Source organism: Magallana gigas, chromosome 1, assembly GCF_963853765.1.
Source record: "Magallana gigas chromosome 1, xbMagGiga1.1, whole genome shotgun sequence".
In the NCBI taxonomy this organism is placed as follows: Eukaryota; Metazoa; Mollusca; class Bivalvia; order Ostreida; family Ostreidae; genus Magallana; species Magallana gigas.
The window spans coordinates 676,493-689,382 of record NC_088853.1 but is presented as its reverse complement, the minus strand read 5'-3'; the positions used below and the strand labels follow the sequence as shown (position 1 = coordinate 689,382).

Sequence of the window (12,890 nt, the reverse complement as noted above, 5' to 3'; positions counted from 1 at the left end):
TTATCATGGGGTAGATAGATTGATATAGCTGTTTAGGCTAAGACATTACCATGCTAAAGATGATTGTCCCTTAATTAGATATCTAGATTGTTGATTTTGAGTTGAGATCAGGATTGACCCTTAATCAGTTTACTAGGTTGTTGATTTTGAGTTGAGATCAGGATTGACCCTTAATCAGTTTACTAGATTGTTGATTTTGAGTTGAGATCAGGATTGTCCCTTAATCAGTTTACTAGATTGTTGATTTTGAGTTGAGATCAGGATTGTTCCTGATCAGTTTTAAATTACTAGATTGTTGATTTTGAGTTGAGATCAGGATTGTCCCTTAATCAGTTTACTAGATTGTTGATTTTGAGTTGAGATCAGGATTGACCCTTAATCAGTTTACTAGGTTGTTGATTTTGAGTTGAGATCAGGATTGACCCTTAATCAGTTTACTAGATTGTTGATTTTAAGTTGAGATCAGGATTGACCCTTAATCAGTTTACTAGTTTGTTGATTTTGAGTTGAGATTAGCCTGATTCATCCAAAATATAATCTCTATTCTGGGCCCTAGCACCATTAAAAATGATCTTAGATTAATTGATATGCAATTGCTGAAAAAATAAACAAAGTATTTCGTGTTGAAATATCTTAATGTATTTGAACTAAGATATTGAATTTTAATTTTGAGAGTAATTGATGTTGATATCAATTACATTTTGATATATGAAGTAATCTTTTTGGGACTCATATATGTTTTGTCTTCGAAAGAGATGATTTGCCTTACAGTTATTGGTATAATTATGAATAAAAACTAATTAAAGATATAACTTGAGGTATCGGACATTTATTTAATAATCCCTTATTATAGTAACGCTGCCTTCCTGTGATAAACTTCTTTCTGAAAGAAAAAAATAAGCACATAATTAAAACTTGGACTCCAAGTAAAGTATTGATGTAAACACTGATACAGTTTGTTCTAAACATTGATACAGTATAGATGTAAGCATTGATACAGTATACATGTAGATGTAAACATTGAGACAGTATAGATGTAAATATTGATACAATATACATGAAGATGTAAACATTGGTACAGTATGGATGTAAACATTAATTCAGTATATCTGTAAATATTGATACAGTATAGATGTTAACATTGGTAAAGTGTAAATTTATAAACATTGATACAGTATGGATGTAAACATTGATACAGTATAGATGTAAACATTGATACAGTATGGATGATGTAAACATTGAAACAGTATACAGCAAAACACGGTTATAACGAACATGCTTATAATGAATTGACGCTTACAGCGAAGTGAATTTCATTCCCCAAGTCTCTATTTCATGTTGTAACCTTGACGGATATAACGAATTACGCTTATAACGAAGTAATATTGCCCATCCCTGGGACTTCGTTATAAGCGTGTTTTACTGTAGAAGTAAACATTGATTCAGTATAGATATAAACAGTATGTTCTAAACATTGATACAGAATAAATGTAAACATTGATGCATTATAGATGTAAACATTGATAAAGTATATATGTAATTATTGATACAGTATAGATGTAAACATTGATACAGTATGGATGTAATTATTGATACAGAATAAATGTAAACATTGATGCATTATAGATGTAAACATTGATAAAGTATATATGTAATTATTGATACAGTATAGATATAAACATTGATAGAGTGTAAAGATGTAAACATTGATACAGTATGTAGATGATAACATTGATACAGTATGGATGTTAACATTGATACAGTATGGATGTAATTATTGATACAGTATAGATGTAAACATTGATACAGTATGTATATTTACCTGTCAACACAGACAGCGTCTACAGTGAGGGTCGTCATACTTAATACAGGAAGGGTGACAGTCATGTCTCATCGGGGGACAATAGGCTGTAATATAGAGAAAGGATATAGTGGACAAAAAAGCAGTGTAGGCTATGATAATAATATAAGTAGAAGTGGACAAAAGAACAGTATTTTTAAAAAAGGGTCGGTAAACTGTAGCACATGTAGAGAAAAAAAGACAGAGGTTAGACCATAAAAGTGACACAGAAATGAAGGTCGTTTGTAAAAAAAGTCATGTTATTTGCAAACGTACAGAAATGACTATACTCAATGGCAAGACTCACCACTTCCTGTGTCAGTAAGCACGCGCCCGTTGCTGTAGACTGCCGATCCACCACTGATACCATAGGGAGTTCCCCCGCCCCCGTGTGTCAAAGAGGTACCAGATCCGCCCCCGACAGTAGACCCAATGTTATAATAGGATCCACCACCGCCCGTTGATCCTATAGAGTAACTTGATCCGCCCGTCAATACACCCAGGATTACACCACCGGAACCTTAGGAATCGTAAAACGATGATACATTTTCCACCACAGATAAACGTCTTTTTGAAATTGTATGAGATAAATTATTAATAGACCCTTACTTATCAGTGCATCAAATGTTAAGAATCCCTTTTCTATGACGTCATTACCTGTGACGTATTGACTTGAGCCACACGTGTTGCTGTTGTGACACTTGGTGTTGGTCTGAGTCTGAGTGACGACTACCGTTTGTTTCTGCGGAGGCGGTCTGTCCACGTAGATAGGGATCCCCGTGTGTTCTGTATCCGGGACCTTGGAGCCGCACGTGTTACTGTTGTGACAGCCCGAGGTTTGTGTGACCAATACGGTTTGTGGGCGTGGCCGGTCTACATATATCGGGATTCCGGTGTGTTCATTCTCCGGTTTTTGTACATACACTGTCTGTGTGGAGGGTTTCTGTACGTAGTAGGTGTCAGGTTTCTCGCAGCCATTGCAGTCTGTGGACCCTGGCAAATATTGATTATAAAATAAAAATGTCTATTAGTATTACAATAACTATCGTTTTCTTAACTGTAAGAAAAAAGAAAAAAAAATACAAAATGAACAGTTATTAACAATACCAAATATGTCAGTAATTTAATTAAATGATAATAGCTAACGTTACATATTTTTGGATTTACCTTATAAGGTAATTTGATGTGACGTCAAGAACATGACGAAAATAACCGATGTTGCACAGCTTAGGTTCATCGTGTTATAACACGCATACAAAAATACAAAAAAGTAAACGTATTGAAAATACATAGCAGGACTAGTTTTTATTAAGTCTTAACGAGGCCGAGTACAGAACGAGTACGCACGTTTTCGCGCAGCGTTTCATTGTATTGTGACGTCTTCTTTTTGCTTGGTTGACGCCATGGCGTGATAAATTCAACTGAAATATTCAGCAAATTTGTTGAAAATGGCTCGTTTAATGCGTAAAATAAATGTTATATTGTGGAATAAACATAACTGTTTCGAAGTATAAGCTATATTTGGGCTCGAGTCGAAAGCGTGAAGTGGGTTCAGCAGGCCTAACCCTCTGTCACGTTTTCTTAACCCGCCTAAATATAGCTTAATTCATATATTTCAAGACAGTAACCATGTATTTTATATTAATGCCCCTTAATATGTGATGTTATATTTTTTCTATTACTTATATATGTCTGAGTGCTTTAATAATACTATAAAGATCACCTTTTCCGCCTTTCTCAAATAAAAAAATAGCCATTATCTGACAAATCTGGGAAATTGGGCATACAAAAATCAACTTTGATAAGACCCCTGGAACAAACCAGGCGGTAAAAGGTTTTTTTTATTTGACCATTTGATGCCTTTTAGCAATAACTTTGATATGTAGAACAGAAAAAGAAATCCCTAGGGCAGAAGTTTAAAAACATGTGCAAAATTGATACATTTCAAGCGAAATCCCATAGGGTCCTATGTTAAAGATTAACAAACTTTGAGATGACCCCCTAAACAAACGGTGTGGTAAATGTCTTATTTTTTAATCTTAAAATAATAATTGTATAAGAAGAAATTCAGGTAAAAAATTTCATTAAAAAATCTAGGGCAGAACTAATTAGACCCGGCCTCGTTAATTAAGAATTAAAGCAAAAGTCAGATCTACCTGTGACGTATACAGCCTCGGTCTGGGGCCGGGGTCTGACATAGGACATCAACTGGGGTTCCACAGGGGGCTCACAATTGTAACACTCGTTCGGGTTTTTGACGTAAACAGTTTGAGTTTGTGGTCTAGGCTTGACATATGACACCATCTGAGGTGTGACGTCACAATCATGGCACTTGCTCCCTCCTGTGACGTAAACAGTTTCTGTTTGTTTTGGTACTGTTTGTACGTACGTCATTGGTTCGGGTGTAGGTGTGAGGAAGTCAATGTACTCGCAATCAATGCATTCAGCTAGAACAACAAATAAGTATCATTTATTGTCAATTGTTTTTGACGGTGGGTACTTTCCATGTATAATGGATCGGTTTGTGAAACGTATTAATCCTGACGCTTTTTCTTCTATACATTGCACTAAACGTTCACACACTTGCCCATGTGACTTACACGTGGTCTGGGGCTGTACGTATCCAACTAGACATTCACAGGTGGGACATCCGTCCACACCGCACTTGTACCCGACCTCACAGGAAGTAGGACAGCTGAATGACGCCACACAGTCAACCTTGTGTTGAATGACAACCTCATGTGTGGAGTATCCTGTCCAATCAAAAATATAGATGCATAAAGATAAATACAAGATTAGATAGTGAACGAAATAATTGTAAAATGGTATAATCCTTCATTCCAAAAATTAATGAAAATTGTATCATTTTCTAATTTTTCTATACATGTGTAGACGCATTTCAGAATTTATAACAAGAAACGACTGATGTTAATGAAAACGGCGACCTTATAATATATTCTAGTAGATGGTGCCTGTTTGGGAGGGTAACTGTTGAAATTGACTCCCCTCTAAAACCATTGTCAACCGACACGTCAGACAACATGTGTACAGTCAGGGTGTAATCAAATGCGAGCAATGTTAACTTTTGTCAAGTTTTATTAAGAGAGTTGTCATTTACCTGAGGGTATGGCACAGTCACACGTGGGACATCCGTCTGTCCCACACTTGTAGCCTACACTACATCCATAGCTACACACCAAACTAGGGCAGGTCAAGGTCACTATCTGCTGAACTACAAAGGTCAAATGCTAGGGTCAGACAGATCTCGTTATGATATAATTTTCGAACTACTAGTATGAAGAAACAATGAACTTCTGTTATAAAATCATACAGTACTATTTTAATACTTTGAATACTGGTGCAAAGAAGCTACATTACCTTGTGGCTGAATAACTTGAGCTAGAAACATCTGATTATTTTTGATAAAAAAAAATGTTGATATAAGACATATTTAAAGTGCCCTCTCTAGCGAAAAAAAAACTAGCGTTTTGTTAAGATTGATCTCATTTTATGTTGCCAACGTGCGTTTGACTGTTTTAAGATTTAAAATCACCTGCTAGTAGTCATGACTGTGTAAGACTAATTTAAGGCACAACTAATTTGCTACAGATGACCTTTTATGAAAGTCGTGAATAATTAGATATATGTTGCAGATCTGTAGCTACATGGAGAGGAGAGGATTAGAGTCGACAGACCGTCTATTGATCTATATCTAATTTGATACCACGTGACTTACTGTAGGTGACTGCCGGTTTGACGCAGATACACGTGCCACACCCGTCACGCCCCGCCTCCCCTATCTGGTAGTAAGTTCCGCACGTCTCCCGACACGTCTGTTCTACTCGACACTCCTTGGGCGGGGACACAAGGTATGTGTTGTGGGAAGATGTTGCCGTGGTAACTTGTGTTGACGGTCGGCCACCCGATACAGTTCCACCTCCCCCTGGCATGGTGCCGCCCCCGACTCCGCCCCCTGAGATGTTGGAGCCGCCACTAGAGGTGGTGAACGGGGTGAATCCGCCATTGACGGAGTTTGATCCACCCATATATCCACCTCCTCCACCGCCAATGGAAGATCCGCCCACTAAATTATCATTCACAAATTAATTTCGTTTATAATATAAATAAAATTCAGAGAAAAAAAATCAGCATTACAAACCTAGCTAGACATGAAACAGAAAGGAAGAGATGCTGGTGATTTACAACTGCTCTGAAAGTATTTGGTTGTATATATATTTGAAACAATGTTTGAATGAGCTTATAAAAAAATACAAGGATTTATTTACAGCAAAGATGACGTTTGATTTGTTGACAACATGCCGAACAGAATCCCTACAACAAACCAGTAAGGAACATGTACTGGTTTACCTGATACCGGGCTGCAGTCACAGGACGGACATCCGTCTGATCCTAAAGGACCAATCCTGTACCTCCCTTCACAGGTTGATTTGCATAGCTCCACCCCTAGACAGTCTGTCTTAGTTCCTGGTCCTTGATTGACGTGAGAGAAAGCGGCTCCGCCCATGGAAGGCATGCCGGACATGAAAGAACCGCCTGACATCGCCATCATTCCGCCGCCTAATTAAGTATCAATTGCACCGCCATAAATCCCCCCAAATCATATACTTCTAATAGGTATCAATCATTTATTGATCATACTCATCATACTCTTGAATCAATAATTATGACAAAAACGAACTAAAATGATTCTTAAAGGTATTGATATAATTTACCTGGACCACATGGACAAGATTGACAGCCAAACTCATCAACCATTAGACACCATTGGGGACACCGTACACGTCTCAGACAGCGGGAGGGGTTAAACACGGAGGAAGGGGCGTGTCCTCCCATCGCCCCGCCCATCGCCCCGCCCCCTGGGCGCGGACCTCGCATCCCGCCCCCTGGGCCCATTGATGGGGCTGACATCGGCCCGTGGGACAAGACTCCTCCCATTGGGCTGCTGTTTGGCCCCCCTCCGTGGAAGGGACCACCCCCTCCCATCATAGAGGGAGACCCCCGGGGTAAGTTAAATCGTTTGTGTTTGTTGTTATGATGGCGGCTTCTGATGAGTTCTTTATCGGGTTCACTGAGTGTGGAGTGTAGGACTACAATGTAACTATAGTGTTTGATAAACTTGTCCTAACGATGCCGTTATTTCATGCATTTCTTAAACATATAAAATCAGAGATATAAAGTTCGCCAATACAATGTTAAATTCAAAATGTAAAGTCTTAAATTAAAGTAATTTTAGTTGTTTGTATCTGGGGTTTTTTTCTATTTTTTTTAAATCGTCTAAAATATTAATATTAATTTTTTTTTATTTCATAAAAACAAAAGAAAACTCAACATCGAAAACATCAGGTTCAAATACTGGTAACTTAGCTTTAATTTTCATATGACGGTGGTTTATCAAATCAACAACACAACATAACTGTATGCACTTTTTTCTTTTTATCTTTTTTGCCTCAATCAATTTTTTTGTTATTCTAATGACATTGGAAGTTAAGCTTTATATACCGCTATTTTTTCTTTATTGGATCAGAAAATGTTATACAAATACATCATGCAAGATATATATATTGATAACATTGAACTAACAGTGGACGATTTATCAAAAAAGAAAGTTATAGTGTTCTTACCTGTTGTAAAGAAAATATACGCAATAATTCCAGTCATTGTCACGTTGAATAAAATTATATTTCTTTTTTTTTAAAATAAATTTTCCAAAAGAAAATTATTTGCTTAATAACTAGGCCTAGAAATGTTCTAACAAGAAGTAAGAAAGCTGCGCCTGAAGAAAGAACAATCGATATAATATACTATCGTGAGTGGAGATACGATGCATGCGCTGATTAAACAGAATGACTTCCGTTTTATCTCCTGGCTTGATAATTCCTTGACCAAACCGACAAGGCAACAGGTGACGATCGGATGGACCGTACCTGAGCTGTAGACCCGCACATTGTACACACCGAGGCAGTAGCAGGTGCCCGGGCAGTCACTGCGAGCCAGTATTTACGGGGTGCCACTATAACATTCTACACACAATAGAAAGATTAATAAATTCAGTAACTAAACAGTTTGTTATGATCACCATTTACTTCAAGGGATATATCATTTTCTCAACGTTTGATTGATTAGAATAAAATAGTCTTTGCATAAAAGTAACAGTTCAATAAAAATGCAATTTACAACAAGTAAATACAAAGAAATAATGATACTCTACACCAGATACTCCAAAGGACGGTACTCTACATCAGATACATCAAGGTACAGTACTCTACATCAGATACATCAAGGTACGGTACTCTACACCAGATACTCCAAGGGGCGGTACTCTACATCAGATAAACCAAGTGACGGTACTCTACATCAGATAAACCAAGTGACGGTACTCTACATCAGATACACCAAGGGACGGTACTCTACATCAGATACACCAAGGTACGGTACTCTACACCAGATACTCCAAGGGGCGGTACTCTACATCAGATAAACCAAGGGACGGTACTCTACATCAGATACACCAAGGGACAGTACTCTACATCAGATACACCAAGGGACGGTACTCTACATCAGATACACTAAGGGACGGTACTCTACATCAGATACACCAAGGGACGGTACTCTACATCAGATACACCAAGGGACGGTACTCTACATCAGATACACCAAGGGACGGTACTCTACATCAGATACACCAAGGGACGGTACTCTACATCAGGTACATCAAGGGACGGTACTCTACATCAGTTACATGGGTATGGTGTTTCAGACGCAACGTTCTAAAATTAAAAAGATAATAACTTATTAAATTAGTATAGCAAAGCTACCAAAAACCGCCAAACAAAATACCTCCCCACCTTCCTGAAAAAAATCTAGCTCCGTCATTTCCGTGCATTCATTTGTTCTTGACACAAAACACACAGTAGGCCAATTCATTTTATTTTGTAATCCTTCAGATTTTGTTTTCAAAATAGAATGATGTCGATTATTTGTTTCAAGGGACCCCCCCCCCCCCTCATTTTCAGTACCATATATGTTCAAATACATTAATCCATTGATTTGAACATATTTTATTGTATACATATATATAAGATACATATACAAATGGTTTGGACACAAGTTCTGACAACTTACTAGGTCTTTACCATTAAATAGAAAAATGATACAAATTTACAACTGTTATTTCATGATATAGAATTATTATTATTAATCCATTAAATTAATTAAATTAGTTAATTAAAACACCTTAACTTGTTTACCATTCTATCAATGATCTTTATTTGTGTGTATCCTTTGTAACATAGGAAAACGGTCTAGGAATTTATACAAGACAATTTTTTTATGAATATTCTTCGCCCAGTCTTGGTGATTTTCCGTATATATGTTTAATGAATGATGGCGTTTCTTATATAGATTGTGTCTAATGGCAGTTTGAGTTATATACTTAATATTTGTGAATTAAAATGTCATCCAGTTTTTTTTCGTTTATAATCTAGCTGATTTCATTGATCATGTTTATTTTGTGTAAAAAGTGCGTGTACCGAATGTCCATGACATTTTGTTATGTGCCTGTCTTCAGTTCAACAAGTGCGATGATTTTGCTGCTGAAATAAACACGATTTCCGGTGTCGTCATCGTGACTGGGCAGCAATGCTAGAGGTAGTAGGATTGCCGTCCAAAAGACTAAAACTTGTTATTTCACAAACGAATAATGAAATTTGACATGAATTAATAAAAGAAAGCACATATAATGAAACTGACCAGTAGATACACTTGAGTTGTTCTCGCCAACGTTTCTGCTAAATATGTAGAAATGTAGAAACATCTTTCCCAGGCACGTAGCATCCCCCCTCCCACTTTTTTGCACAACATTTTTTTTCTTAAATTTACCTACAAAAAATTGAATTAACATCGAGTTGCCCCCCCCCACTTTTATGGTACCCCCACCCACCCCCACCCCCCACCCCAACCACGGATTAGGATTTTCAGGGTTTTGGAAAGTAACCTTTAATTTTTTTTTTTGTTGTTTTTTTTTTTTGCTTGTCAAGATTTTTTGGATAAGTTTGGCCCCCTCCCACTTTCAAAAACGATGCTATGTGCCTATTTCCTCAATGTTGACATTTTTTTTAATTATACATGTAGGTCGTTTGTTCAGACACAGACCCCCCCCCCCCCTCCCCTTTTAAAAAATATGTTTAACTTTACTTTGAGAATATATACGTTAAGTAATATAAAGATTAAATTAAGTAATAATGAAAATTAAGTTGACCGATTAATACATTAAAAACTAAATATTCGAACAGCGTTTTCGGTATATTCATCATCTGGGACCGAAACGACTTGGGGTCGAAACGTCTAAGCATCGCTGTGACGTATGTCGAACAGACGATAGACAAAGGGAAGACTCCGAAGAGGAAAGGAAAGTTTATTTCTATTCGTTTAGATGATTGTTCCCCGTGAAACAAAAGGTTTGTCATATCATATATTCTACAATGTAGTCTACTTCTTCAATATACCATGCCAGTGACAATAGTATGTGAGTTAAAACGCGATATATTTAAAAATCAACTAGGCCTATGTAACGTTACATATTGAAATAAAATGGCTACCCGGAAATCATGTCATTCATGTACATGTAAAGTTTTCGAGAAAAAAAAACTGTTGTAACTTAGTTCAGGTAAGGGAGGAGGGGGTAAGTTGTTTCAATCCAACAGCTGTATGTACCTGTAGATATAATAAGTGATTAATGATTTCAATAAGAAATATAACGTTACCACAATCTCGATGGCCTACATTTTTTCCCACACCCAGAAAATTCCCATTACTTAATTCTTTTATATCTGAGAATTTTCGTACCCTTAGTCCCAAATTTTGAAATGCCCCCAGTAAAGAAAGGAAGTCGATGATAATATAATTTTTTTTAAATTGATTTTCACTCGTCATTAACTGATTAACATATTATAGAAAAATTTAAATAAAAAATCTACCGTGGAAATGAATTGCGTCGCCGTCCTTAAACATGTATAACATGTAAGAAATGGGGTCAGTTGTTATCAATATCTTAATCACTTACCTGAATTACAAAAAAAATATAGAAACAAGCAGGGACGTATATACTGCTTGTTAGTATATACGTCCCTGAAACAAGTTATTGTCACTTAAACATGTGTTACATGTAAGAATATCTATACTTAGATTAAGACATGTTGTCAATAAACTGAAAAATGCCTGCAACAGAGTAACTGCTTACACCTTTGGTATTTCAACAAGTGTGATATGATGTCCATCAACTATAATTGAATTTTGCCTGATAAGTTATACATATATTGTAAAATTAATTGAAAACCTACTTTAATTTTCGACATTTTAAAACCAGTCCAAAATAGCAAAAATGAGAGTTTGGTGGTGGACATGCTTTGGGGGATCCAAGCCAGTGGGAGTTTGTATCAAAATATATACTAGGCTAGCAATGAAATTATATTGATATTGATATTGAATTGAACTTTTTCATGACATCACGATGATAATGGTCCATGCTTATCGTATTGACAGTTGCATTACTAGCATACACTAGCTTCTTTTAATTTCATACATTTTTATACCAGGAAAGATTAGTAGTAAACGTTTTACATTAATTTGTAAACAATGAACAGATTGTGTTCTACGTCTATATGAATAAATCATGTATACATCCAATTGGGAGGTTGAATGGGGGATAACCCCCCTCCCCAATTATTGTTTTTTCAACAAAATCGTCTTTTATCTGAAATTTTTATTTGGAACAGTTTTACAAATTATAGTGAGATTTGACCTTAAGAACAAATCAGTTTCAGCGAGCAGTGATACGGAATCGGAAAAAACCACAGTGTGGTGATCTGGAAACTCAGATCAAACTCTGTAAAATTGACAGCTTTAAGAAAGAAACATTGATGGGTATATAATCTAATTCTGGTTGTAATGTGCTTTCTGATTGGCTAAAAAATTGTTGAATATCATATTAAGAATGTTGCCTACGTCATAACAAGACTAACGTCAAAAATGTGTCAATACACCTGACGTTACGTTTGAATTTTGTAACGTTTTACGTCATTTTAAGGGTCAAATGACCGTTTTTAGCTCACCGAGACGAAGTCAAGGAGAGCTTATGCTATACCCTCGGCGTCGGCGGTGGCGTCGGCGTCGGCGTCCGGACCTGGTTAAAGTTTTTGTTGCAGGTCCTGTATCTAAGCTATTACTTGTCCTATCTTCACCAAACTTGCATGGATGATGCATCTGGACCTACTTATGGACTTGAAAGACTTGGATGCTGAATCTGGGTCCTAAATTTCAGATGCTGGAGGAGGTTAAGGTTGTTGGACCAGGTTAAAGTTTTTGTTGCAGGTGCCCTTTGATAGCAATATCTAAGTTACTACTGGTCCTAACTTCACCAAACTTGTATGGATGATGCGTCTTATGATACTGATGCACCTGACAAGCTTGAATGCTGAATCTGAGCAATAGGTTTCGGATGCTGGAGGAGGTTAAGGTTTTAAGAGCTGGTTAAAGTTTTTGTTAGCTCACCTGAACCGAAGGTTCAAGTGAGCTTTTCTGATCACCTGTTGTCCGTCGTCCGTCCGTCCGTCCGTCTGTCTGTCTGTCCATCCGTCTGTAAACTTTTCACATTTTTGACATCTTCTCTAGAACCACTGAGCCAAATTTAACCAAACTTGGTACAAAGCATCCTTATGGGAAGGGGATTCTAAATTGTTAAAATAAAGGTCCCAGCCTTTTTTAAAAGGGAGATAATTGCGAAACTGCGAAAATTGGGTGGGTGTCTTAAAAAATCTTCTTCTTAAGAACCACTGCACCAGATATGCCAATATTTACACCAAAGCTTGTATATATAGTGAAGATTCTAAATTGTAAAAATCGCGATCCCCGGGTCAATACTGGGGTCCCAAGAGGGGTTCAAAGTTGATTTAAAAAGACAAATTTAACATAGAAATATATGGGGAAAAATGTTTTTAAAAATGTATTCTCAAGGACTACAGTGCTAAAATTA

General features: G+C 36.8%; 2 protein-coding genes and 1 long non-coding RNA gene across 5 annotated transcripts in view; 1 reads left to right on the top strand and 2 right to left on the bottom strand.

Moving 5' to 3' along the window:
- The window catches only part of LOC136272936 (uncharacterized), a 160,346-nt gene that overhangs the window by 476 nt on the left and 146,980 nt on the right, over nt 1–12,890 (bottom strand). The gene's annotated exons all lie outside the window — the stretch shown is intronic.
- LOC136274182 (uncharacterized) lies at nt 1,823–8,290 on the bottom strand. Its single transcript, XM_066080660.1, has 11 exons — nt 7,483–8,290; nt 6,574–6,948; nt 6,209–6,418; nt 5,577–5,924; nt 5,219–5,239; nt 4,959–5,072; nt 4,441–4,593; nt 3,997–4,287; nt 2,498–2,833; nt 2,148–2,360; nt 1,823–1,908 (listed from the first exon to the last, which is right to left on the bottom strand). Exons 1-11 carry the CDS (start codon nt 7,517–7,519, stop codon nt 1,826–1,828), a joined length of 2,181 nt encoding a protein of 726 aa, XP_065936732.1. The 5' UTR covers nt 7,520–8,290; the 3' UTR covers nt 1,823–1,825.
- LOC136269689 (uncharacterized) overlaps nt 10,036–12,890 on the top strand; it is a 96,310-nt gene continuing 93,455 nt past the window's right edge. For 2 of the 3 annotated variants that reach the window (XM_066076039.1, XM_066076035.1), the window contains exon 1: nt 10,042–10,317. The gene's annotated coding sequence lies outside the window, so the exon portion shown is untranslated. Of the gene's footprint in view, nt 10,318–12,890 lie in introns of all 3 variants that reach the window. The other variant, XM_066076043.1, reaches the window with a different exon arrangement.

Bases quoted from the DNA above. Each gene is read 5' to 3' on its own strand.
- LOC136274182 (XM_066080660.1), bottom strand. From the start codon at position 7,519: ATGACTGGAATTATTGCGTATATTTTCTTTACAACAG. The intron at 6,949-7,482 runs GTAAGAACACTA...GTTACATTGTAG, and splicing joins GTATATTTTCTTTACAACAG to TCCTACACTCCACACTCAGT. The intron at 4,288-4,440 runs GTAAGTCACATG...TTGTTGTTCTAG, and splicing joins CGTACAGCCCCAGACCACGT to CTGAATGCATTGATTGCGAG.